General features: G+C 28.9%; 3 protein-coding genes and 1 long non-coding RNA gene across 7 annotated transcripts in view; 1 reads left to right on the top strand and 3 right to left on the bottom strand.

Annotated features, from left to right (window-relative positions):
• Positions 1 to 10158, bottom strand: part of LOC100578455 — a 30622-nt gene extending 20464 nt beyond the window's left edge. The window contains exons 1-2 of one of the 2 annotated variants that reach the window (XR_003305464.1): positions 10017 to 10158; positions 9092 to 9229 (exon numbers count right to left, since the gene is read on the bottom strand). This is a non-coding gene — a long non-coding RNA (uncharacterized LOC100578455). Of the gene's footprint in view, positions 1 to 9091; positions 9230 to 9468; positions 9604 to 10016 lie in introns of those variants that run through there. The other variant, XR_120098.4, reaches the window with a different exon arrangement.
• A 7109-nt stretch (positions 10159 to 17267) lies between these two features.
• On the bottom strand, positions 17268 to 19997 carry LOC412306 (TBC1 domain family member 14). The gene has a single exon (XM_395767.6). It carries the CDS (start codon positions 19215 to 19217, stop codon positions 17355 to 17357), a length of 1863 nt encoding a protein of 620 aa, XP_395767.4. The 5' UTR covers positions 19218 to 19997; the 3' UTR covers positions 17268 to 17354.
• A 520-nt stretch (positions 19998 to 20517) lies between these two features.
• LOC409427 (peptidyl-prolyl cis-trans isomerase E) lies at positions 20518 to 26875 on the top strand. Of its 3 annotated transcripts, none has more exons than XM_003250121.4 (5): positions 20518 to 20756; positions 25267 to 25425; positions 25510 to 25679; positions 26027 to 26386; positions 26508 to 26875. In XM_003250121.4, exons 2-5 carry the CDS (start codon positions 25278 to 25280, stop codon positions 26823 to 26825), a joined length of 996 nt encoding a protein of 331 aa, XP_003250169.1. In that variant the 5' UTR covers positions 20518 to 20756; positions 25267 to 25277; the 3' UTR covers positions 26826 to 26875. The 3 variants fall into 3 exon arrangements, with proteins under 3 accessions (XP_003250169.1, XP_016770024.1, XP_006562918.1); XM_016914535.1 differs by having other exon boundaries at positions 20521 to 20756; positions 25510 to 25706; XM_006562855.3 differs by lacking the exons at positions 25267 to 25425; positions 25510 to 25679; positions 26027 to 26386; positions 26508 to 26875 and adding exons at positions 21349 to 22253; positions 22335 to 22681 and having other exon boundaries at positions 20528 to 20756.
• LOC412305 (succinate-semialdehyde dehydrogenase, mitochondrial) lies at positions 23248 to 25232 on the bottom strand. The gene is made up of 2 exons (XM_395766.7): positions 25046 to 25232; positions 23248 to 24829 (listed from the first exon to the last, which is right to left on the bottom strand). Exon 2 carries the CDS (start codon positions 24805 to 24807, stop codon positions 23296 to 23298), a length of 1512 nt encoding a protein of 503 aa, XP_395766.4. The 5' UTR covers positions 24808 to 24829; positions 25046 to 25232; the 3' UTR covers positions 23248 to 23295.
• Positions 26876 to 27006: the final 131 nt, after the last annotated feature.

Genomic DNA, 27006 nt, shown 5'->3' with positions numbered 1-27006 from the left:
CCTAAAGATTTTTCGTGAGAGCGGTGTGAAAGCGGTGTTCATCCCCCCTTTTCCCTTCCTGTGACCGCGGGCGGGATTCTCTCTCTCCTTTACCGGTTGTTGTCGTCGGCAACCTGTTCAAATATATACTCGGCCGAGGGAAAGTTGACGCGGGGTATGACGTGGTACCACGAGGAGACTAATCCATTATCCCGTGAGAGGCGAAAAAAGGCGCCAAGATTGTTGTGTATCCCCATTGAAACGTGGAACAAGAGCGAGCTTCCGTTGAGAACGAAAGAAACGTCCTGAAATAATATTTGAGACGCGCGCTTCTTTCTTAGGGAATAACTTGGACACCGCGTCTAGGAACAAATGACCGACAAATATGTACACACAATATACTAGGACGCGTTCTGGAAAGAAAGATCGGCAGATGTTTCCGTATCCTCGCGATTTGCATCCAGCCTCGCTATCCGGTTTCGTGTCGTTTCGTTCTCGAAGGAATCGATCGGACCCGATCGAGTGGAAATAATAAAGAGCAGGTGGCCGTTTAATTAAACTTGGCCCGCTCAACACCCACCCAATCTGGAAATTTTTTCCACCGTTCGCGTCTTGGCACGTGATATTTTTTCGTTCAAGGCATTCCGTCACCATTTCACCAACCCATGATGGATCGAAGCAAAAGCTCTTCTTTTAATTCTCATTCAAATGAAATATTATTATTTCTATTCGATATAAATTATAGTTAGAAAATTTTTAGAAATAACGAATTTCCAAGGAATCGTCCCGATTGATATTATTTTTTTTATATATTCGCTCCTCGCGATTGCATTTGGCGAACGACTCGGAAAGAGCAACACGCAGAGCGCACACGAGAGCACCCCACCACCAGTCGAGGGGTTAAATCGTTCGAACAACACGAGGGGATGGAAGAATCGCGAAGTCGGTATCCAGCCACGGAACACGGTGGAATATAAATTTATGGAAGATAAAGTTTGACGAGGGCGATGGGAAGGGCGGGGGAGGGGCGATGGTTTCAATGCGCCTCCAAGGCGTTTTACTTTTCCAAGAACTTTGTTTTCTCACCGAAATTCCGGCTGGCAGCTGCAACAACAGCAACCAGGGCTATGCCTATCCTTTCACTCCAACTTTACCTTTATAAACCTCGGCTGCCGAACTTCGAGGACAAAGTCCGCCGCGGAGGAATAACAGGAGGAGGATGCAGTTTCCCGCTCCTATATGGACGATTCCTTTTTTTCTCCTCGCTCTTTTTCTCCTCTCTTTCCCTTTTCGGATATAAAATCGCACGACCAATCTAGGATCGCGATGAAATTTCGAAAGTTTACTTTCGAATGAACGATATCGAAACGAGAGAATCGTTGGTTAACGTAGGTGGAACGAAGGAGGAGGATAAATGGATCGAGAATTCCCTCCTAAGATGCTCTTTTATTTATTTTTTTATTTCTTTTTCGAAGCGCAACTCGATCGATCGTATAACGATCGTAACGAATAAACGGTTTGCAAAAGCGTGAAATTTCGTTAACGTTTATTATAACGTGGTCCTCCCCCTCCCCGTCTCGTTCGGTCGATACATGGTATTATTATTTGAAAAGCTCTTCTCGTAATGTCGAGAACATTTGCTTTCCCGACTAAATATTTGCCGCGAGCCTCGGGACGATTTTAACATCTCAAAAGCACACACTCGCCGCCGCGCTATGACGAGGAACTGTCTCTTTCCCTCCTTTTTTACAATTTTTCTTCTCCCTTTCTCTCGCTCTTCCTTTTTCCCTCCCCCTTCCTTTTCTTTCTTTCTTTCTTTCTTTCTTTCTTCTTTTTTTTATTCGGGAAACCTTATAGCCATTGTGTGGCCAAGAATGGGTCTCTCCACCACGCACACGACCGGTGCTGTACAATGCACAGGACCAACGAGCATCCATTGTTTCTATTGTTTGTCTATACGCCGCTCCGCGTTGTCTACGGATCTTTAATTTAAAACACGAATTTCCATACGGTTTCGTGGTTCCCGAACTACGCGTTCTATCCTCTCATACGAAGAGAAAACGAAACTGTTTATCTCGATTTTTCCTCACTCCACGGTTCACCTCGTCCCTTCCTCCCTCAATACCATCCCCTACGACGAATCGTCCCATACAACCGTGAACGAATTCCACCATTTACCGTATCGTTAAACACCTATTCTCCCCGCGTCTACGATCGAGTTCGGGGGAATATCCGTCGTCGACGGATACCCACGTGGCGACAAAGCCGTGGCCAGACGAATCGGTGGTGGCGGCGAACAATCGCCACAATCAACCACCGACCGAAACCCCTGCTGGCCACGCCGATCCTCTCCCTTCGACGCGATTCTCGCTCTCGTGGGCGAGAGAGGCGCGAAAACTTCCACCCGGCCGAGAATCCGACAATTATCGCCGCGGGGATCACGCCCGCGATGCGAGGAAGGAAGGAAAATAAAGGAGGGGAGAAGGGAAGGGGTGGCGGATCGTAAATTACGGAGCGGCAACAATGGGAGGAATCCCCCTCTACGCGTGGCCGGCAAGGGGGCCAAATATTTACCCCGGCCCGTGTCGCAAAACTCGAGGGTAATAGATTCGAGATGACTTTTCATTTAACCGGGCACAAAAGGTGGAGGCGCGTTCAGGGCCGGAAAACTCGCAGCCACCCGCTGCGGGGACAATGTGCCCCGACGATTTCCATTCAAAGGAAAAGGGAAACGTGGCTTCGTGGGTAGCCGTTTATCAACCGTTTCGGTTAGCTAATTGTTATTGCCCGCTAATTTCCCTGGATACTGAGAGCATCTGAGAATGCATCCCCTATCTGCAACGTGTGTACGATGTACCATTGTGCCATTTTACACGATTATGGTTTCTTTGAATCCTCGATCCTTCGTGTCGATTCATATAAATTTGTTGCGTTCTTTTTCTCTCTGTATATCTCTTCGATCCGCTATACTTTGATGAAATTCTTGCTTTAAAATAATCCTTGTTGAGAATAATCGTTGGGCAAATTGATAGTTTTTCAATAGTTTTCCAAACGTGGGCCTATTTATATTGTCTCGATAACGTTAATAAAGTTAATCGTCGAGAGGAAGGGGGTTGTTCAAAGTGATAACAAGTGTACACCCGTAAGGCGGTCTCTTCGTCTACAAACACGGGGATCAAAGGGCCCGGAGCAAAGGACGACAGAACGCGTACGATAACCTCTCGTAGCCACGATCCAACGCTACCAAAGACGACGCTTTGTGAACTCCGTGGTCGTTTGTGCGAAAGAGAAACGTTAATTATTATCTCTCGCTAATTTCCCAGATGTCGTGGACATTGAGAGACCAATTATCAAAGGCCACGCCGCAAGAATCGACGGCGAAGAAACGCGTTCAACCCTAGAAATAAATGGTCCGTGGTGTTCTTTTCTCAAAAGGGAGCAACATCTCTTTCTCTTTCCGTCTCGCTTTAATTGCTGGACCAACGCCAACTTCTCGATACGTGTTACCGTGTTTGATGTAGCAAAATCATCCTAGATATTCGATCTACTAATATTTAATGGAAAGAGACGTCGAAACTTCTTCCCCGTTAACAACTTCCTTTTTCAATTATCCAGATATTGGTGATTTCGCGATAAAGGAAAAAAAAAGAAAAAAGAAAAGGCGAAGGATAATGGTGAAACGAAACTTTGTCATTTATCTGTCCCGTTTCGATGAAAAGTTTCGCGATGAAAGTTCCATAGCGAAACGAGTCCAACGGGAGATGACAAGACACCTCGTTTTCTGACCGATTTCGCATCATTTAATTTAATTTTCTTCTCGTTTCGTCAAAATTCTGCCTTTGAAACTTCGTGACATCGTACACGTTTCATTTCGTTCGAGATTATTATTATTTATCGTCGTTAAAGCGAGAAAAGGTGTCAAAGGTTACGTATTTTAATATTTTTGTGGATGGAGAATTTGTTAAGCGATGCTTTTTTTTTATTTCGTACAACAATTTTTACTCTTCAGCATCATTTATCTATTCTGATGTAGATCTAGCATCTAAAAACTTCCATCCAAGCTCAAATTTTCTCTACAAATAATAAGAAAAAAATCGAGATGATAATCTCAACTATAAAACACGCTGTACAGACACACGAGACACAGCAAATGGCACCCGTTAATCGTTCAGAATCGCTCTTTTCCGTTCGAATCCCCCGTTCGAAGGTGCACGCCACTCGTGATACATTACGACTTCCTCGAAAACCGATCGAGACCCTGACACGTGACACACGACGTGCACGAGTACAGTGCACGAAGAACAGAACAGAAGAGAGAGAGAGAGAGAGGGAGAGAAATGAAGGAAATCGGTTTCGTGGTGGAACAGCTGTCCTTGACATTGAACACACTGCGGTATGCGCGTCCACTTCCGGTCGAGATCGAGCGCCACGCGGAGGTGCCGTGGACAGCTGTGAACTTTTAAAGCTCGAAAAAAGCGTGGAAAGCGTCGGTGTCGATACTTTTTGCACGCGCAGCGGGGGGGGAAACATCGTCGACGACAACATCCTGACATTTGCCAGCCCACCGGCTTTATAGATTCTCTCTCTCTCTCTCGTTTCGATTTCTTTTCAGACGCTTGACCGGCTTCCCTATCGTTGTCGCTCGATATCGTTATTGCGATTCCCTCGACGCATCAACGCCGGTCTAAATTCTTAAGCCAATTACGGGAAGCTCTATCCCACTTCGCCAAGTTGTACAAGGAGAGAGAAATTTTTATTAACAGAGATGATCGATGTCCCTTTCTCTCCAAGAACATTTGCGTTTCGAAACAGACAGATTTTCCACAATTCGAATAATAAAAAATTTCCAATTTATGCATCTTCCTTTTATTCCATGAAAAATAAGGCCATTTTCATGGGAGGATATCAGGATAAAAAATATTGGCTGATCCGTCTCACCTTGTGTAACCCTTTCCCCTCTCGTTGCTAATGTGCGCACACCAGATCCAGAACACGCGGTTATGCCCGCCGCACATAGCGAGAGACAGACCCTTAGACCGGTCCCCCACCGGTATTAATGCGATAACTAACAATAACAAGGTGAACCCTAGGTGGAAAAAGCTATGCGCCGAGAGACGACCGACCAGTCTATGTATTTTCGTGATTTCCTCGCGATGCCTCCGGCGCGGTGGATCCCTTTATAGGTAGGGAACAACGACGCAACGAGAACTTTGATCGTCGTGTTACATTGTGGCAAACCGCCGATACGAACGCCGGGCCTGGATAATCCCTTTTCGAGTAGGGGCCGAAGGGTACTTTACCTCCAGCCAGGTTTGCCCTCGTTCAACAATCCCTTCTCGACGTTCTTTCTCGCCTTAGGACAGTTAGGGATACGGTGTTTTACTCGGGGATTTCGGTTCTCGTTACGGTAATAGACCACGGCTCTTCTTGCTCCACGACGACCAGAGCGTGGGTGGATAGGTAACGTTGGGTGAATTCGTGGATTTTTTGTTTGGTTGACTTGATTGGTAACGAATTTTAATTATAAAGTATGTAACAATACTTCGTCTCCTTTATACGTCGATGGAATCGATGCTTCAAAAGTGAGATTAAAGAACGAAGCTTTCGAACTAATTGGCCGATATTCGAATATCTCGTCGTATCCGGAATTTCAATTCTGGCTTCTGTCGTAAACGGACGAAAATAATTTCCGTGATTCCATTCAGAAAATAAAACCTCTGGGCGAGTTTCGAATTCTCGTGAAAAAGAAAACTTATCGTCCGCATTAATCGACGGCGGGAAACTTTCCAATTATGCATAAAAATTCCTCCGCGCGGAAGAATATCGCGTGCCTGTCTCGCACGCACGCGATTTTAATAAACCCAGATGGGGGGAAGAAAAAAATTCGAGGAAGGGGAGAGAAGAAACGTTTGATCATCCTGTTACAGTTTGGCTAACCACGAAAAAGAGAGAACAGAAGAAGAAGGATAATCCTTCTTTCACGACGAGAGATCTCGAGAGAGGGAATAATCTTGACTAAGTCTCACCTCGAGGCAGGCAGGTGCTGCACGGAACGCACCCTTTTTCGGCATTCTTCGATTCACTCAACGGGGAAGATGTTCTCTTCTCCGTGACATTGTTGACCCTCTGCCACATGGCGTATTTCGCATATGGCGCACGTTCGGTTATTTTTATACGCTTCTCGTTACGTTATGAAATTCAGCACGCGGTGGAGGTGGATAACACACGATGACAGATTGAAGGCTGGCCCGTTCAGAGAGAAGATTACAGCTGCGCGTTCAACCCCCGATCGGTTCGTTAAAAATGCGGAAGGAATCGTGGTGAAAAAAAAGGAGACGAGACGCGTGCACGTCTCCTCCTAGAATATCGTGTATCCATTATTATCAAGATGATGAAAAGCGAAGATATTATTTTTTGGGATCGAAGAGGAAAGAAATATACCTCCTTTCAATTAGTCAATTAGAGGATAATTTATCTTGATTGAAGAAGAGAATTAAAACTGCCTCGAACTGTATCCTTGAAGAGATGATAAATAAATTTCCCTCGGTTACTGCTCATCGTCCGAAACTGCATCCATTAAGAGATTAAAACGAATTCGTTGTACACCGAAAATTCCATTACGTATCCCGCGATGCATCCACGCCGTTCCTTGCATTGTTCGGAAACTGCGGGTGGAAAGGATTAATATAGGCGATGAAGAGCGTAAAGTCAATCGTGTGAAGTCTCGCGTAAAGCGCGCTGCTTCGTTCATGGAAATCGAGGTAGTTTAATCAGAAAACTGCAGGGAGCGGGGCCAGTAGTGGTAAGTACCCTCCATCGGTGGAATGTAGGGGCGTTTAAGTAGATGGAGGGTATAGACCCCTGTCTACTCCATTTGCTTCCAGCCCGAGGTACTTCCCCGATATATATCCCAATATTCCTGGTAACAATGATGAATCACTGCAGAGCACCTCTTGCGCAAGAAGTTGCACATCCAATACGCTCTGCAACGTCTCTTCGTCTCTTCCTCTCCCTCTATCTCTGTCTCTTTCCGTCCATCCTTCCCGTCTCTCGCTTTTTCTCGCCGCGATACTTTCAAATAACCCGGTTTAACCGTAATAATACCGTGTATCTCCAGTATCCAGCGGCGGTTATGTAAAAAAGGCTGATGTAACAGCCGGATAAATATATTAAATGCATTAATGCTTACTTTGAAAACTTTTCGAGATGCATTAGCTTTCGAAAGTAAGGAAAAAGAATGATTCCGAATAATATCGAGAGATGATTACGAACGATACGATTTTCAAATATGTATTATTTGAATAACGTTGCCACAGATTTAAAAGATTTGTACATTATTTCAATAATTCTGAATAATTTCAATCTATCGAAATCTGAATATCGTTCTCGTGATGATACTCGAAAGACGCGCGTGTAACATTTGACGAGTTAATTTATAGTTTCGATAACCGTGTGTACAAACGGGATTGGTATTGGCGGGAGAGGCGACGATCATCCGTAATAAGCGAAACAAAATAACATCTTAATCTATTCGACTCGTAAACAGTGTGGATACACCGTATATAACGCATGACAAATCGTCCCTCCCTTGTTCGCTGCACCATGTAATCATGCACACGTATGCAATCGTTAGTGCACCTAATTTCTCCCGTTTATTCCGTTCTTTTTATCAGCATTCCGTTAAATTTTCGTTTAATGGCAGCAAACAGTTGATCCGAGTGGAGGACGCGGGAGGAACAAGGAGAAAAAGCGAAAGAGGAGCGCGGCTATTTATCGGGATGATAAATCAACAGTTGAAACGCGTTCACGGCGACCAATTAGCGTTGGATGTTATAAGATGGTTGGGTCAGAACCCATGTAATAATGACGAATCAGTTCGGAGCCGGTCTGATGGCATGGCTGACTGCCTCTTATTAATAAATTCGCTTCCCATGCGACGTCCTATGAATCATTCGATAGGCAACAGGGGAGATTCTATTAAACTGATTGGTTTATGCCTCTACAGTTCAACTCGTATCTATTCGTCTTCGTTCTTAGGACCGATAAACGCATTTATACCAAATCCAACTATATTCCTGTTATCGATCGAATATCCAAGTAGGCAGCCGGATATTTGTTTAAAATATGAGATATCGATTTATAATTTATTAGGAAAACAATTTATGTATACGCTTGCCTCTCTTTTTTGGTAACGGAAGAAAAAAGATAAACGTAAGAATGTATTTTTTATGGCTCAATAAAAATTGACAATAATATATAAACGCTTTTTGCCTTTTCTTTTTTTCTCCCTTTGGTAAGATTTAATTGAATTATTATTACGATACGTGTTTATAACTGTATGTATATATATATATATATATATATATATATATATAAAACGATCGTTTGGAAATTGATTTAAAAATTATTGAACAAATCTATCGAAAAGATACAAAATTTTACGACACTATTTAATCGGCCTAATTTAAAATTCGAGCAAATTAATTCCGAAAATATTCGCTATCGATAGAACTTTAAGACAAGAAGAGAAAGAAGATAGGGAAAGGGAATTAGGAATTCCACGAGTTTATTTAACGCTTGTAATATAATTAAAAACGTACGTGATGTATGGAAATAAATATTCACGTTTGTGATGTATGGAAATAAATAAGGTGCATTACGTTAAATCAAACATTCTGGATAGGATTAACTCCCCTAATTTATTAACTTCGTTTCTAACTAGGGTGGCTCAAATCCTCATGACTTGGAGTTAACGTTGTTTTGCAGGACAAATCTTATATGGGGGGATACTACGCTAAATCATTTTGTGGTTAAAATACAAGTAATATACATATTTACAATTATTGGTGATAAGATATTTTATGTATATTTTATATGTATTACATGTCACAGGAAGAATAATAAATAATTGCTGTATCGATGAGAGATAATTGAAAATATGTATATCTTACGACATCTTATATCAATGAATAATATAACATCGAATATATATATATATATATATATATATATATATATATACTACGAATATAATACGAATTGAATAGTACGAATAACCTATGATATGTTCAATAAATATATTATAACATAATTACATATATGTGCAACTTACATACAATGCTGTCCTGTACCGAAGATAGGATATCAAGGTTGAAAAGTCAGATCCATTGTGTAGACAACAAACAATTTACGTATGAATCTCTTCCTTTTGATAGTACTTTCTTTATTGAGAATTTTCCATGAAAGTTACCTGTCGAAAATAAATTACATAAATTAATGCTTTAAGAAAGGAAACTGAAATAATTTGATACAACTTAAACTTATCTCTAATAATATCGATTATTACAATTATAGGTTATAATTTAAACTCATAAGACGCGGTGTAATGAAATTGAAATGACGCATTGCAATATATAAATGTTTAAATGCAAATATATATTATAAATATCAATCAGAAAATTATTATTTATATCATATTCGAACACTTACATGAAAAAGCAGTTAATAGGCGATTCTTTTTGAATTAACTATCATTTATTAACAGAAACACAATAAAAATTAAAAACCGAACACTACCAGCAAAATATCCGTGCACAATGGCGACTGATTCGCGCGACCGTACAGTACAACTGTTGCCATCTATTAGATAATTTAGAAAACTTTTCGATTCGCATTCTTTTCAAATTGGCGATACTAATTTTTAAAATTGATAATACGTACAACAAGATAAATATTCCATTAAAATATTATAAAACATTAAAGATCTATTAATTACAAAATATATAAAAAAAGTTAGACCTATTATTTAATGTAAATTTGTAAATTTGTAAATTTTTGAAAATTTTCTTAGTATAATTAGTAGATTCTCAAGTTAATATATAAATTTAATAAAAAATATTATTCATGAGAAATTGAATAAAGTTTTTTTGAATAATGAAATTGAAATGACGCAATGCAATACATAAATGTTTAAATACAAATTTATATTATAAATATCAATCAGAAAATTATTATTTATATCATATTCGAACACTTACATGAAAAAGCAGTTAATAAGCGATTCTTTTTTAATTAACTATCATTTATTAATCACAATTTATTAAAACACAATAAAAAATAAAAAACTGAACACTACCAACAAATATCCGTGCACAATGGCGACTGATTCGTGCGACCGTATAGTACAACTGCTGCCATCTATTAGATAATTTAGAAAACTTTTCGATTCGCATTCTTTTCAAATTGGCGATACTAATTTTTAAAATTGATAATACGTACAACAAGATAAATATTCCATTAAAATATTATAAAACATTAAAGATCTATTAATTACAAAATATATAAAAAAAGTTAGACCTATTATTTAATGTAAATTTGTAAATTTGTAAATTTTTGAAAATTTTCTTAGTATATTTAGTAGATTCTCAAGTTAATATATAAATTTAATAAAAAATATTATTCATGAGAAATTGAATAAAGTTTTTTTGAATAATGAAATTGAAATGACGCAATGCAATACATAAATGTTTAAATACAAATTTATATTATAAATATCAATCAGAAAATTATTATTTATATCATATTCGAACACTTACGTGAAAAAGCAGTTAATAAGCGATTCTTTTTTAATTAACTATCATTTATTAATCACAATTTATTAAAACACAATAAAAATTAAAAACTGAACACTACCAACAAATATCCGTGCACAATGGCGACTGATTCGTGCGACCGTACAGTACAACTGCTGCCATCTATTAGATAATTTAAAAAACTTTTCGATTCGTATTCTTTTCAAATTGGCGGTACTAATTTTTAAAATTAATAATACGTGCAACAAGATAAATATTTCATTAAAATATCATAAAACATTAAAGATCTATTAATTACAAAATATATAAAAAAAGTTAGACCTATTATTTAATGCAAATTTGTAAATTTGTAAATTTTTCAAAATTTTCTTAGTATAATTAGTAGATTCTCAAGTTAATATATAAATTTAATAAAAAATATTATTCATGAGATATTGAATAAAGTTTTTTTGAATAATGAAATTGAAATGACGCAATGCAATACATAAATGTTTAAATACAAATTTATATTATAAATATCAATCAGAAAATTGTTATTTATATCATATTCGAACACTTATATGAAAAAGCAGTTAATAAGCGATTCTTTTTTAATTAACTATCATTTATTAACCACAATTTATTAAAACACAATAAAAATTAAAAAATGAACACTACCAGCAAATATCCGTGCACAATGGCGACTGATTCGCGCGACCGTACAGTACAACTGCTGCCATCTATTAGATAATTTAAAAAACTTTTCGATTCGCATTCTTTTCAAATTGGCGATACTAATTTTTAAAATTAATAATACATGCAACAAGATAAATATTTCATTAAAATATCATAAAACATTAAAGATCTATTAATTACAAAATATATAAAAAAAAGTTAGACCTATTATTTAATACAAATTTGTAAATTTTTGAAAATTTTTTTAGTATATTTAATAGATTCTCAAGTTAATATTCAAATTTAATAAAAAAAAAAATATTCATGAGATATTGAATAAAGTTTTTTTGAATAATGAAATTTGTAATGACGCATTGCAATACATAAATGTTTAAATACAAATTTATATTATAAATATCAATCAGAAAATTGTTATTTATATCATATTCGAACACTTACATGAAAAAGCAGTTAATAAGCGATTCTTTTTTAATTAACTATCATTTATTAACCACAATTTATTAAAACACAATAAAAATTAAAAACTGAACACTACCAACAAATATCCGTGCACAATGGCGACTGATTCGTGCGACCGTACAGTACAACTGCTGCCATCTATTAGATAATTTAAAAAACTTTTCGATTCGCATTCTTTTCAAATTGGCGGTACTAATTTTTAAAATTAATAATACGTGCAACAAGATAAATATTTCATTAAAATATCATAAAACATTAAAGATCTATTAATTACAAAATATATAAAAAAAGTTAGACCTATTATTTAATGCAAATTTGTAAATTTGTAAATTTTTGAAAATTTTCTTAGTATATTTACTAGATTCTCAAGTTAATATATAAATCTAATAAAAAATATTATTCATGAGATATTGAATAAAGTTTTTTTGAACAATGAAATTGAAATGACGCAATGCAATACATAAATGTTTAAATACAAATTTATATTATAAATATCAATCAGAAAATTCTTATTTATATCATATTCGAACACTTACATGAAAAAGCAGTTAATAAGCGATTCTTTTTTAATTAACTATCATTTATTAATCACAATTTATTAAAACACAATAAAAATTAAAAACTGAACACTACCAACAAATATCCGTGCACAATGGCGACTGATTCGTGCGACCGTACCGTACAACTATTGCCATCTATTAGATAATTTAGAAAACTTTTCGATTCGCATTCTTTTCAAATTGGCGGTACTAATTTTTAAAATTGATAATACGTATAACAAGATAAATATTTCATTAAAATATCATAAAACATTAAAGATCTATTAATTACAAAATATATAAAAAAAGTTAGACCTATTATTTAATACAAATTTCTGTCGTTCTGTATTTTTGAAAATTTTTTTATTATATTTAATAGATTCTCAACATTAACAAAAAAAAAGAATTATTAGCATTAAAATTAAATGAGATTAAAAATATAATAGAAAATATAAAATTCTGAATTACATTTAGTTAATATAAAATGAAAAATATTATTGATAAGATATTGAATAAAGTTTTTTTTAAATGTTTTGTTCGTCGAAATTATAATTTTCTTATAATTTTATATTATATAAAATATTGCCAATATTAAAATAATATCTACAAAGATAGCAAAATCTCTATTCATCAATAAATTTATAATCATGAATAATATACATATTATGATAAAAAAGAATAAAGAAATGATAAATGATGAATTGTAAAATTGTATTTTAAAATGTAATTTTATTCGTATGCAAACAAAAATGATCCATATGTCGCTGGTATCATTTAGAGTATAATAACATACACGCACATTTATATAATTTCACATGTTGTCCATTATAAAAATTGTTGTTACATCATTGCAATAAATAGAATTAAGTTTTATTTCTTATTTTTAAGTTTCAAAGCAAGCACGCTCTTATATACAAAATATTTTTCGTAATATTAATACTAGATATATTCGAAGAGATATGAGTATGAAAATTCAAGGAAAATTTGAAAATATGTAATTTGTTCATTTTTGGGAATATTAAATTCCCACAAAAGTTTCGCTATGCGCACTTCTGAGTAAAAATTTCATGACAGTTCTTTAATATGTTGATACCACTAATTATAATTATAATTTTATATCATTATTGATGTGCACAATTCACAAAATAAATACTGAGTTCAATTTTTTACAAAATATATATTAGGATATCGCACTTAAGGTAAAGGTACACGATAAAATGCGTAAAAAATATACAATGAGTTCCTCTATCGAGAGGCACTAACGACAAGGAACACAGAATTGTCGCATATAGATCATACATAATTATTCGTTCATTCGCATATCAAATTTTGCACTCAGAAAATTCTTCTTTATCATTTATCACTTATTAGGCATTTTAATATTAATTTTTGTTAAATAATGAAATCGAGAGCATAAGATATGTTAAGTATAAGGATATTCTCTTTCGTATAAATATAATAATCATATGTCGATTTTTAATATATTTCAACATTTATCTAATTTAACAAAATTTAATTATATAATATCAGAGACATAATTTTTTTAAATATTCGATAAAACATCGAATCATTTATTTCGTTGAATTATTTTTAATACTGATATATTATACTAAAATTGCACACAAATGATACTTTCTAATAATTTCATTTTTAATGTTATTAAGATAAATATAATATGTGACACATTAAAGATTTTATGATTCTTCATAAAAGTTTATGATATTACATAACAAAGTTATGATATTTACATAACATTTGTAGATTTCCTTACATTATCTCAATATAATTCATACAAGCTTACAACACATTTATATACAATACACATATAACCAATTTTTTTAAGCTAATTTAATTATTTCATTCTATAATTATAGAACATGTGATTAAGAAATATAATATAAAGAAATAAAATTCTAAAAAAAGATTCTATAGCTTGATAATTATGATCATAATAATTAAAAAAAAGTATAGATTATAATACAACATATACATATTCTTTTGTTCTTTATTAATACAACCACTAAATGGTTGGCACATCATTAAATGTTTTTATAGAAATAGAAATACGCACTTATATGTTGTATTATATGTTAATTTATGAATAAGAAAAAAAAATGTAAGACAAGATTGTGAAAAATTACAAATACATTAATATATATAGAATATATTCTACATATATTTAACATATATTATAAAATTAATATTAATAATAGATTTTAAAGTATTAATATATGGCATTGATGTCAGAAAAAATAAAATTTGAGTAAAATCAATATTAAATCATAATTTCTAATAAAAAATAATTAAAATTAAATATTTCTTACTATAGTGTCCTATATATTTTAATAATAATGTTATTTTTTTTGTTATTATATTTCAATAATAAAATTTATCAATTATATGAACGTAAATATGCGAACATATTTCTATACATAGAGATAAAAAGCAAATATAAATATTTTCATCTATAATTTCATACATTTCATACATTTATTATATAATTTCATAAGTATTAATTTCATATTATTCTTGAAGAATAATTTATATTTATTTACAATTGTATTTATTAATGTAAATATCTATTAGGAAAAAGGCTAAATTGTTGAGTAATCAATTAATTCGAATAGTGGATGGAATAAGAGTATTGTCAATTAAAAATTAGATTATCACGTTTTTCTAAGAGATTCCGAGTTCGTATATTTAATTCTCCACTATTCTTTATATTGTTTATTAAAATTTTCTTAAAAAAAAAAAAAAAAAAAAAAGAATATCAAATTCAAATATAATTTTATATTTTATATTATTATTAACTATTATATATTTTATATGTATATTTATTTAAATTTATTATGTATATTAGATAAGATAATTAGAGCATATATTAAAGCATTAAGCCATGTTATAAGCAAAATTATTGCAATGTGCTTGTATTTGAAAATATTTTTATGTATAATATTCAACACTGATATTAACTATATAATATTTTGTATATTGTTTTCAAATTATTATTAGTTTATAAAGATTATAACAAATATGAAAATTATTTTTTGAATATTTAATGAAATAAATATTATACAACAAGCACATACAATAAGCTTACAATATCTAAATTGTAAAAAAATATGTTTATAATAAAGCTTAATAATTAGAAAAATTATAATTTCTTAAATTTGAATATATTCCTTTTATGGTTAAAAACCATTCAAAGGACATTTATTTTATATATATTTTTATATAAGAATTTAACAAATAAAACAAATAAAATACACCAATTAATGGCAAAAGAAATTTATGAATATTCATATCATTTGATAATAATCGATATTAATATTGTAATTTTTAAATATTTTTTGTAATTTATCATTCTTAAATATTCTATTTTTTGTGCATATATATAAAATAATCTTTAAAATATTGTTATATTATTAATTTTTACAGATATATAAATAGATAAAATATAATTTGTTATAATGACAAATAATAAAAAAATATTGCAAATAAAATAATATAGTAAATAGATATTATTTATCTTCATAATTAATTTTTGAAATATTATTTATAAGTATTTATAAGTAAATAACATAATAATAAAGCTTTAACATAATTTTATATTATTTAATTCATTAGTAAATTAGATATTTCTAGAGATTTAATATTATTTACTTTTAGAGATTTTTGAATTCATCACATAATTTATATCATAAAAAAATTAAATTTCTTCAAAATCATAATCATTTAAGTAATTATTATTAATTAAATTGAAATTATTTCACATATAATAAAAAATAAATGTTTTATATTGAAAATACATAAATATTGTTAAATGTTTATTAATATAATTATAAATGAAATCATATATTTTTCAAAAAATATTTTAATTATTTTTTTTTTAATGATTCTATTTGCACTAATCATTTTTTAAATCAAAGATGTTGAAATTAACTGTATTTTTTTTGAATATATATGCTATAATGTGGCACATGATATTATTTATTTTATATATTTTATGTCATATTTTCTTTAATGTATTTATTATTAATCTAATAAATATTTGGATATTTTCAAATAAAATTTTACTTATTTATAATAATATGAGAATTTGACTGATAAATATATTTAAGCATATAGAGCATTTTTATTCAGAGTATTTTTTTTTTTTAGATACATTGCAGTTAAGATAGTAAAAAGATATCTCAAAATATGTTAAAATATATTACAACAACAAATTATAATATATTTTCATGAATGTCTATTTGTAAATCACTATTTGTAAAGTATATTCAATAATGAAATTACGACAATATTTTTAGATTGCAATTATTTTAAAAAAATCAAAAATATATAAATTTAATTTTTGAATGAAATAAAAATTTTATAAATATAAAAAAATGAGTTAAATTTAATAATATACATATTAATAATTTTATTCTTTATTAACTTTTATAAAAAGTACTTCAAAAATTACATATCTTAATTTTTAAATATAAAATATAATAAATATATATATTATATTTAAAAATTATATATATATATATATATATATTTGTTTATCAAATTTTATCCAATTATATCTTTCTTTTATTTCTTCATTCTCATTAAAGATAAAATGTAGCAGAATATATGCCTTGTTTGTTACATAAATTATTAAAATATGTCCATAATTTTATGGGAAGCTCTTGCTTTTTTTGTTTTAAATATACAGAACAATACATCTTTCATTTGTCAAATTAACAGCATTATGTAATTTATATAGTAAAATTTAATACAAATTAATTTTTTTTAATATTCTTTTCTATATACAGATGAAAAAATAAAATTATCTCAAAAATTTCAATTATTTATTGAGTTTTTTTTTTAGGCAGATTTTTAATATTCATTTAAAAAAACAAAATGTTTATTTTAAAAAGCAGAATAAGTTGTAAAATTATTATGAATTTATATAAATCTTCAATCTTTAAAATTTATATAAATAATATTTAAATTTTTTTTTTAAATTGTATGAGAAAATATCTTTTATAAATGATAATAACAAAAATAGTACTTGAGATTCGTTCTTTTCTTTTTACTTTTTTGCATTATTTTTCTACATTCTTCATCATAATTCACAAAATTATAATGAAGAAAATTGAACTAACATTTGTTGGAACGTTGTTGTTCCAACAGTTGTAGACATTTGACTAATACTGTTGAATAAAGCTTCTGCTTGTAAAGTTTCTGGCAACCTTGTAAGAAATTGTGCTCCATGCACAAAATCCATTTTTAATAATTCTTCTTGATATAGATGTAATACACCAAGTGCTGTTCTAAAAAGAAACTCATCTCCATCTCTAAGAAAAACATCCCAGATTCTACATGCCACATCCAGAGGCATTGCCTTAGCATATATAGTATACAACCAATCTAATAAATATAAATCTGGACTAAGACCAGCTACTGTAAAATGAGAAAAAATTTTTGGTAATTTATGTGCAAGTGCACTAGAATATACTTTATAATAAATATCCATTTGTTTCTGGTTTAATGTAAAAGCAGCTCTATGACAAGGATGATTCAATAAATTAGCAAAGCAAGTAAAGGCATCTGGAGCTTCCATATTTAATGATAATACTGCTCCCACAAAACTCATACCTTGTACATAACCTACATCAGGTCTATAAACAGCATACGCTGCTAAAATACCTTGAAGACTATTAGATAGTGGTCCACCTTCTTGAAAGACACATAAAGTAGGAAAAGTACGAAATACATCTAATTTAATTGCAGCTAATGTTTCACTTATAGGACTTGATATTGCTCTTTCCAAACATATATTATAAAGATGTGTTGTTATATTTAAATTATTTGGAATTGCTAATTTCCACACTTTACCACGGACACTAGGTGGAAGACCACGCCACCACAATTCACGTACTTTTTTTGTATTTTTAACATTTTCAAATTTAGAAAGAATATGTACATTCCAAGTATGAGAATCTTCTGCTAATCTTTCTTCTTCTTTAAGTTGCAATTCTCTTTGATGCTTACGTTCTTTTTCTTCTCGTAATTCGCGTTTTCTTGCTGCTTCTAAAATAGCACTATATTGTTTACGATGACGTTCCTCTTCAATTGCATTTTTAGCTGGTAGATTAGCAGGTCTTGGTTGTTGAATTAAAGCTAAACTTCCGCCTATTTTATCTATGTTTCTTGATGGACTACTAGTAGGTGTAGATTGTTGAGAATCTTTATTTTTCCATGAAAATACATTTTTTGAAAAAAGAGTATTTAATCCCCAACGCTTAGATTTCTCAGTCCTTTCTATAACTTGTTGATCATCAGAACCTAAAAAACTTCCAGAAGGAGAAACTTCACTAAGGGAAGACACTGTACTACTACAAGAACGTGGCAAACTATTTCTTGGACTACTGTTTGCACTACCACTTTCCAATCTTATGTATTTATCTTCATCAACTTTAAAGTTATCATTTAAAGAATCTTCTTTATAATCACAAGAAGAATCTAAATATTGAGATTTATAATCCAATTGTGATTCATTAGATTCTTCCAAAGAATATATTTGTTTTGTAGTGGGATTATAAGCTAAAGACATACTTTCCAATGCATGATTTAAACTAGTTCCAGCAACACCTACAGATACTACATTGCCAGCATCATACCATTTATTTTCTCGAATATGGACACATAATGCTTTAGTTTTTACAGCAGGTATTGAAGCTACATCACATGCCAAAGCTTCATTGATATTCACACTATTGCAGGATATAGAACTTCCATTCAATGATACTAATTGTTGTTTACCAATTTTTGGAACAATGTTATTTGCAATATAGCAATTAGAATCTCGTCCAGCAACTTTTAATACTTGATAATTATTAGACATATTTCCATAACGAGACACAATACATGGAGATACATTTTGCGATGAAATAGAATGATGATTATTTCCATTTAAATGGTTAGATATAGGATTCTTCATGATTGATATCTGTTTTCTAACCTTATCAATATATTAAATATTTCTTTAATAAGAAACCAACAAATATTCAATTTCTTATGTATATTTATGGATTTGAATTTATACATATTTTCTCATTAATTTTTAATAATATTATATATATACATCATCAATATTCGTAAAATTAACGATTTTATGATGAAACAATATCCATGTACAAAATCTCATTATTTTAGTATAATTTTTTTATAACATAGGAATTTTTGTGGATAGATGTCAATTAATTTGTCGATTAATTCTATCCTGTTATAATATTAATAAACAAATAAATTCCACTCATATATTTTCATCAAATAAATTGATTATAATGAAAAAAATATCTTCAATTTTTACATTCATAACTTTTTTGATTGTCTCACAAAAAATTACAGAAGATCAGATTTGATTTTCACACAATAATATGTATAAGTAACATATATAATTATAAAATGATGTAATTCAATTAATAAGTATTTATAATTAATATCGTGATGTTGTATGAGTAATTTATATACACTGCCTAAAATTAACAATTATGTATATCTACGTTCAATAATATACGTTCATGGAATTTTATGTTTTTATTCTTAGTTATTTATGCAATAAAAATAATTAATATTTTCAATTGATGTTTTAGAACAAAAATATTTTTTTAATAACTTTAATTAATTAATTAATAATTTAATTTTAATAATTTTACAAATTACGAAGAAAATTTATCCCGTACACGATCACTGATCTTTACTACTATAACTAACGAATCACGTGATTACATTACTTCCCATTGTTAAATTAATAGTAATTTTTTATTTTTATTCTTAAACTTATTAATGTATAATATTATATCATTATTGCATTTATAATTTAATTCTATTTATTCTATTATTTAATATAAAATAAATAAAAAAAAATATTACATATATCTAATATATTTAGTACTCAAAATATTTTTTACTAATCAAATATATTACAAACAGTAATATAAAAATAGAGTATAAAATAAAAATATATTTCTTTTAAAAATATGAAATATTTAAAAAGATGCAATTTTAATCAAATTTCGATAATCAAATCATTTTAACTATTATTAAATATTTATTATTTTTAAATAGTGTGTATCTATATTCAATATTTTTCCATTTCACATTTAAACAATCAAAATCAATTTTAGATATTTATAATTAGCTACATTATAAAGTATATAATAAAGATCATATAAAATAAAAACATTATATATGATTTTCGTAATTGAAAATTGTACTTTAATTTGAAATAAAAATCCCTAGAACATTATGTCAAAACAGCTGATTACAGAAACTGATGAAAACGAAAATTCGTATTAATTGAAAAGCGACTGAAAAGTAGGTTAAAAAAGGTCAAATATCAGTCGTGTCATTGTCAAGTTTCAATATAATTATTTCAGTGAACACACAATTGTCAAGCGTGAATTTTTTAACTTAACAGATGTTTATTGTAAGAAATGTCACAAATTGATATTCAGGATTTATTTGATAAAAGCAGGTAAAGTAATCATTTGTAAACAATAAATTTAAATATTGTTTTATGAATAATTATAGCATTTCATAATTTTTTTTAACAATAAATATAATTTAATTTTTAATAATAATATTGAAATTTAAAAATTTTTGAATAATTTATTTTTTATAATTAACATATGGTTCCTCTTTAAAAATTTTAAATATTTTATTTTAAATATTATTTTAAACTTAATATCTTGAAATTGAAAAATACAATTTCCATGTAATATCTTAATTAATATCATAATTAATACAAAAATATAATGTTATCTTATAAACTATATCATAAATTGATTTATACATAACATTATGTTGCATAAGAATATAATTATATATTATTTCATAATAACATAGATATTAAAAGATATTTAAAATTGATATTTATAAATTATATTTATAATAAATTAATGTATTATAATAATAATTATATAATACAAATAATAATTATTATTAATTGAAATATTTTTTATGTATACTTATAAATTTTGTTTTTTTCAAATATAATTAAATATTATCATTAATAATAATATTAATTTAAATATCATTATAATATTAAAATTAAATGTATTATTTAGATTTCCCAGTGGTTGGCGGCTAATATTTATATTTTTATATACTCCAGTGGGTATTTTACTTGTATTACTACGGTTATTAATTGCTTTACAACTTTGGCTTGTTGCAATATTATTACCTGATTGCAATATTCTTCGAACATTCTTAAGTCATGGATTTAGTTTTGCCTTTGGTATCTTGGTGAAGATTCCTGAAGGTGAAGTAAAAGATAAACAATCAAGAATTATAATTAGTAATAATGTTTCTGTCTTGGATCATTTTGCTTTGTATAAAGCTACACAAGCATTAACTCCTACTATGTGGGAGATACCTACTGCCATGAATAATGCACTAGGTTTACAAGTGATGGATATGAGTAGCAAAGAAGCTCTAATTGCCAATATGAAACAATTTCTTTCTATATCAAATTGCAGCATTGCAATTCAACCTGAATTTGGTATAACCAATAGTCGTGTAGCTTTGTTAAAATTTAATTCTTGGCCATTTACTATAAAAGCATCTGTTCAACCAGTTGCAATTAAAGCATGGAGACCAGAATTTACATCCATCCATCTTACTTCATTAACATCTAGATGGTGGATAGATGTATTTTGGTTTATGTTTGTTCCTTATACAGTCTTCACATTTAAGTACCTGAAAATCAAGCAAAATCCAGATTGTGAAGTATTAGTACGAGAAGTAGAAAAAGATATAGCAACTAGTCTTGGACTTCAAACAAGTTCTCATACTGTATCAGATAAAATAGAATTTGAAAAGCGCTATATTCTGGAAAGAACACAAAGTAGAAGATTTGATAGAAATTCTCCAAATTCACAAGTTATACATAGTATTGAAATACAAAGAATGGTTCGACAAGTCAGTGAAGTGCTTCCATTAGTCCCTCATAATGTGATTTTAAAAGATCTTTGTATGTAAATAATTATTCATTCATATATTATATTGATAACATTTAATCTTCAATATTTTAATTTATTAATATTTATTTTAGTGAAAACACGCAATGTTGATATTACAATTGCCAATATATTGGATGGCATAGTTACTTATACTCCAGATTCATCTCAAACTATTATGCGATCAGCACCATTAAATCAATTGCAAAAAAGCACAGTTAAAGATAACAGTAATTTAGGATCTTCTTCCTTTCAGGAAAGAAAAGCTAAAATGATAAGAGAAGCTAGGGAAAGGTATATTCAAAAACATGGACTTAAAAATTGCTGACATTCTCATTACATTTTATTCTGGTTATTATATCTTGATTATAAATATCTAACATTTTGCCGTATGTATATTTACTATTACATACTGTGAATATAATTTTATTTCAAAAATATACTTGTATATCTTTACAATTTCCTATCCTTTGTATGTATTATAAAATCTAAATTTTGGAAGATAATATTTTCAATCAGTAATATATTTCATAAATTATTAATAATATAAAAAATAATTTTTATATAAATTCTTATATAAGTAAAATAAAATTTATTTATATATTAGTTATATATCAGAATGAAAATATATAATATATCATCATAATATATCATTTTATGAATTTAAAAAAACTTTATTTAATCTTTTCTTGATATATGACTTGATATATGAAAAATTAATAAATTAAAAAAAATTTACAAAAAATATGTAGAAAAATATACTATATTTATATATCATTACTTACAATTATTTGTATATAATATAATATTATAACTTACAAACTACTGGAAGACATTCAATTTTATAAAAAAAAAATTACTATGTTTAATTATTCTAAATTATTGTATAACATAAAAAATATTCAAAATTTTTATCTACTTTAATATTCATAAAAATAAATTGAACTAATATTTGGTATGTAATATTCTTTAAGATATTATTATACTAAATAAAACAAATTGTTCTATGAAATATATATTATATAATATATATAAAATTGTATATGTATATCTTCATTAATATTTAAGATTTCCAATACATACATATTTTATCTCAAGAAAATCTTCAATACCATGTTTAGAACCTTCTCTTCCTAAACCTGATTCTTTTATACCTCCAAAAGCAGCTTCTGCAGTAGAAATTAATCCTTCATTTACACCAATCATTCCAACTTCTAATTGTTTTGCTACCCTAAATATTTGTGATAGATCTTGAGAATAGAAATATCCAGCTAAACCAACAGATACATTATTGGATTTTTGTATAACTTCATCTTCAGTATCAAACTTATATATAACAGCTACTGGACCAAAAATTTCTCGATTATATATTTCCATTTCCTTAGTAACTCCTGTTATAAGTGTAGGAGCATAAAATAATGGTCCTAATTCAGGCAATGGTGTACCACCACAATGTAATTTTGCTCCTTTTTTTACAGCATCAGTAACTAATGCATGTATTAGATCTAATTGACTTTTTTTAGTCAGAGGACCATGTGTAGTGTCTTTCTTGCTACCATCACCCATTCTAATTTCAGTTTTAATTTTTGATAGCAACATTTCTACAAATTGATCAAATTTGCTATTCTGTACAAAAAATCTGTTTGCAGATACACATGTCTGACCACAATTACGAAATTTACTTGCCATAGCACCTTTTATAGCTAAATCTATATCTGCAGAATCAAAAACAATAAATGACGCATTACCTCCTAATTCAAGGCAAAGCCGCTTTACATTTGAAGCACATTGTTGATATAAAATTTTTCCAACATTTGTTGAACCAGTAAATGATAAAACTCTTGTATTAGAATTTTCACATAATTCTTTACCAACAATAGGAGAATTTTTTTGACTTGTTGTAATTACATTTATTGTTCCTTGAGGAAAACCTGCTTTTTCTGCAAGCTCAACTAATGCTAAAGCAATAAGAGGTGTATCTTCTGATGGTTTAATTATACAGGTACATCCAACAGCAAGAGCAGCAGCTGCTTTACGTGTAATCATAGCAAATGGAAAATTCCATGGTGTAATTAAAGCAGCAACGCCAATTGGTTCTTTCCACAATAAAAGATTTCTATTAGATATTGGTGCTTGCAATATTTCTCCTTCAATTCTTCTAGCTTCTTCTGAAAACCATTCAATATATGAATTTCCATATCTGATTTCATCTTTAGATTCAGCAATAGACTTCCCATTTTCTTTGGTTAAAATTTTTGCTAAATCTTCTGAATGTTTCACAATTAGATTGTACCAATTTCTAAGTAAATTACTTCGTTCCTTTGCTGTTGTTTTCTTAAATGATTTAAAAGCTTCAAATGCTGAATTAATTGCTAACTTTGTATCTTCAACATCCATATCAGGAACATTTTTAATAATAGATTTATCAATTGGATTATAAACAGGAAATGTTTGTTGTTTTATTGCTGATACCCATTTTCCATTTATATATGCTAAATCTTTTAAAAGATGCATTGATCGATTTAATGAAGGAATATAATGTAAAATATTTCTTTGTAATATATGCATACTTGAAAATTGGAATAATAATCTGTAATTAAATTATTTTTAAAAGTTTAAAAAAAATACATTATCTATTAATAAAAAAACATATGTTATCTTATTAATTAAGATATAACATTATTATAATATATATATTTTTTTTAACTAAATATAACATTATATTATTTATCTAAAAGTAATTAATGATTTATAATTTATATATTAAAATGTTGTAGTATACTATAAATATTCAGAAAATAATTACCTTTGAATAAAATGGATATAAGATATAATTTATATATATAATCTAATATCTTTAATGTAGCGTTCTTTTACAAATAACTAAACTTTTAAATAATGATACCAATTTGTTCTATCAATTTTGTCTCTACTGATTTACTTATATAACTCACCACTACTTTATTCCGATAAAGCTAGTATGTAGTATACATAAGTACTTGCTTATATATTCAGTTTATTCTTTAGCATATAGTAGTATGTGTACCCGGCGCGTCGGCGTCCTTCAGTCAATAAAATTGTTATCGGATTTAATTGTTTATTATAATAAACACATTCAGCAAAGCAAAAAATATATAAGCATTTTATACATTATGAGTACAAATACAAAAAGAACAATTTACGTCGGTAAGTAAAAAACTAATATTGTTAATTTTAATTTTAAATAAGATAACCTAACTTTAACAATATTTTTTTATTATTATTATTTAGGAGGTTTAGCTGAAGAAGTCGATGAAAAAGTATTACATGCAGCATTTATACCTTTTGGAGAAATTGTTGATGTACAAATACCATTAGATTATGAATCAGAAAAACATAGAGGATTTGCTTTTATTGAATTTGAAAGTGCAGAAGATGCAGCAGCAGCAATTGATAACATGGTACATGTATAAAACAACATTATCTGTGTGAGTTATTTAATATAGTTTTATAATAATGAATTGTTATTCATTCTTTTTATTTAAATATATTATTTATATTTCATATATAATATTTTATTTTTATAAAATTTAAAATATTTTCTTTGCAATAACAATTATAAAAAAAATATATATTATATAATTTTTTATTTTTATAAAATAAAAAAATTATTATAAAATATATATGAATATAAATTGAAATAAAGTTAATTTTATTTATCTAATCATTTAAATATTTATTAATTATTTTCATACAATTTTCATACAATCTATTTTTAAATTTATTAAACTTTATCTTGGATAAATAGAATGATTCTGAGTTGTTTGGACGAACAATCAGAGTAAATATTGCAAAACCACAGAAAATAAAAGAAGGTTCATCGAAACCTGTTTGGGCTGATGATGTATGGTTACAAGAACATGCAGGTGAAACACTTAAAAATGATGATAATACAAAATCAAATGATATGGTACAACCTAAAAAAGGAAAACAAAATCCTCAAGTATATTTTGATATTAGTATTGGAAAACAAGAATTAGGTAGGATTATTATGATGCTAAGAGCCGATATTGTACCAAAAACTGCTGAAAATTTTCGTGCTCTTTGTACTCATGAAAAAGGATATGGTTATCAAGGAAGTACTTTTCATAGAATTATCCCAGAATTTGTATCCTTTTTTTAAGAAACATATAAGATTATAATTATTTTATGTACTTTTTGTATGATATTATATAAAATACATATATATTATAATAACAGATAAATAAGTTCCTTATAAAAATATATAGATGTGCCAAGGAGGAGATTTTACAAATCATAATGGCACAGGAGGAAAATCAATTTATGGAAATAAATTTGATGATGAAAATTTTGAATTGAAACATACAGGACCTGGTACATTATCAATGGCAAATTCTGGTCCAAATACAAATGGATCACAATTTTTCATATGTACAGCACGTACAGATTGGTTAGATGGAAAACATGTAGTATTTGGTCATGTTCTTAGTGGTTTAGATGTTTTAAAAAAAATAGAAAAATGTGGAACAAAATCAGGCATCCCTATTCAAAAAGTTATTGTAACAGCTTGTGGAGAATTAACTTAAATAATTTCAAAAAAATTATAAATTTTTAATAAATAAAATTATAAAAAAAATGTATTATATCATTAACATTATCGTATTAAATAAATTTTTTTAAAAAATAAAATAATTTTAATGAAATATTAAGGAAAAAGTTAAAAATAACTAAGATCATAATGAAATGTGAAAAATCTATAATTATTTA

This window comes from Apis mellifera, linkage group LG10 (assembly GCF_003254395.2).
Source record: "Apis mellifera strain DH4 linkage group LG10, Amel_HAv3.1, whole genome shotgun sequence".
In the NCBI taxonomy this organism is placed as follows: domain Eukaryota; kingdom Metazoa; phylum Arthropoda; class Insecta; order Hymenoptera; family Apidae; genus Apis; species Apis mellifera.
This window is presented reverse-complemented; position numbering and strand designations above follow the sequence as displayed.

Bases quoted from the DNA above. Each gene is read 5' to 3' on its own strand.
- LOC412306 (XM_395767.6), bottom strand. From the start codon at position 19,217: ATGAAGAATCCTATATCTAACCATTTAAATGGAAATAATCATCATTCT.
- LOC409427 (XM_006562855.3), top strand. From the start codon at position 20,716: ATGTCACAAATTGATATTCAGGATTTATTTGATAAAAGCAG. The intron at 20,757-21,348 runs GTAAAGTAATCA...TGTATTATTTAG, and splicing joins GATTTATTTGATAAAAGCAG to ATTTCCCAGTGGTTGGCGGC. The intron at 22,254-22,334 runs GTATGTAAATAA...TATTTATTTTAG, and splicing joins TGTGATTTTAAAAGATCTTT to TGAAAACACGCAATGTTGAT.
- LOC412305 (XM_395766.7), bottom strand. From the start codon at position 24,807: ATGCATATATTACAAAGAAATATTTTACATTATATTCCTTCATTAAAT.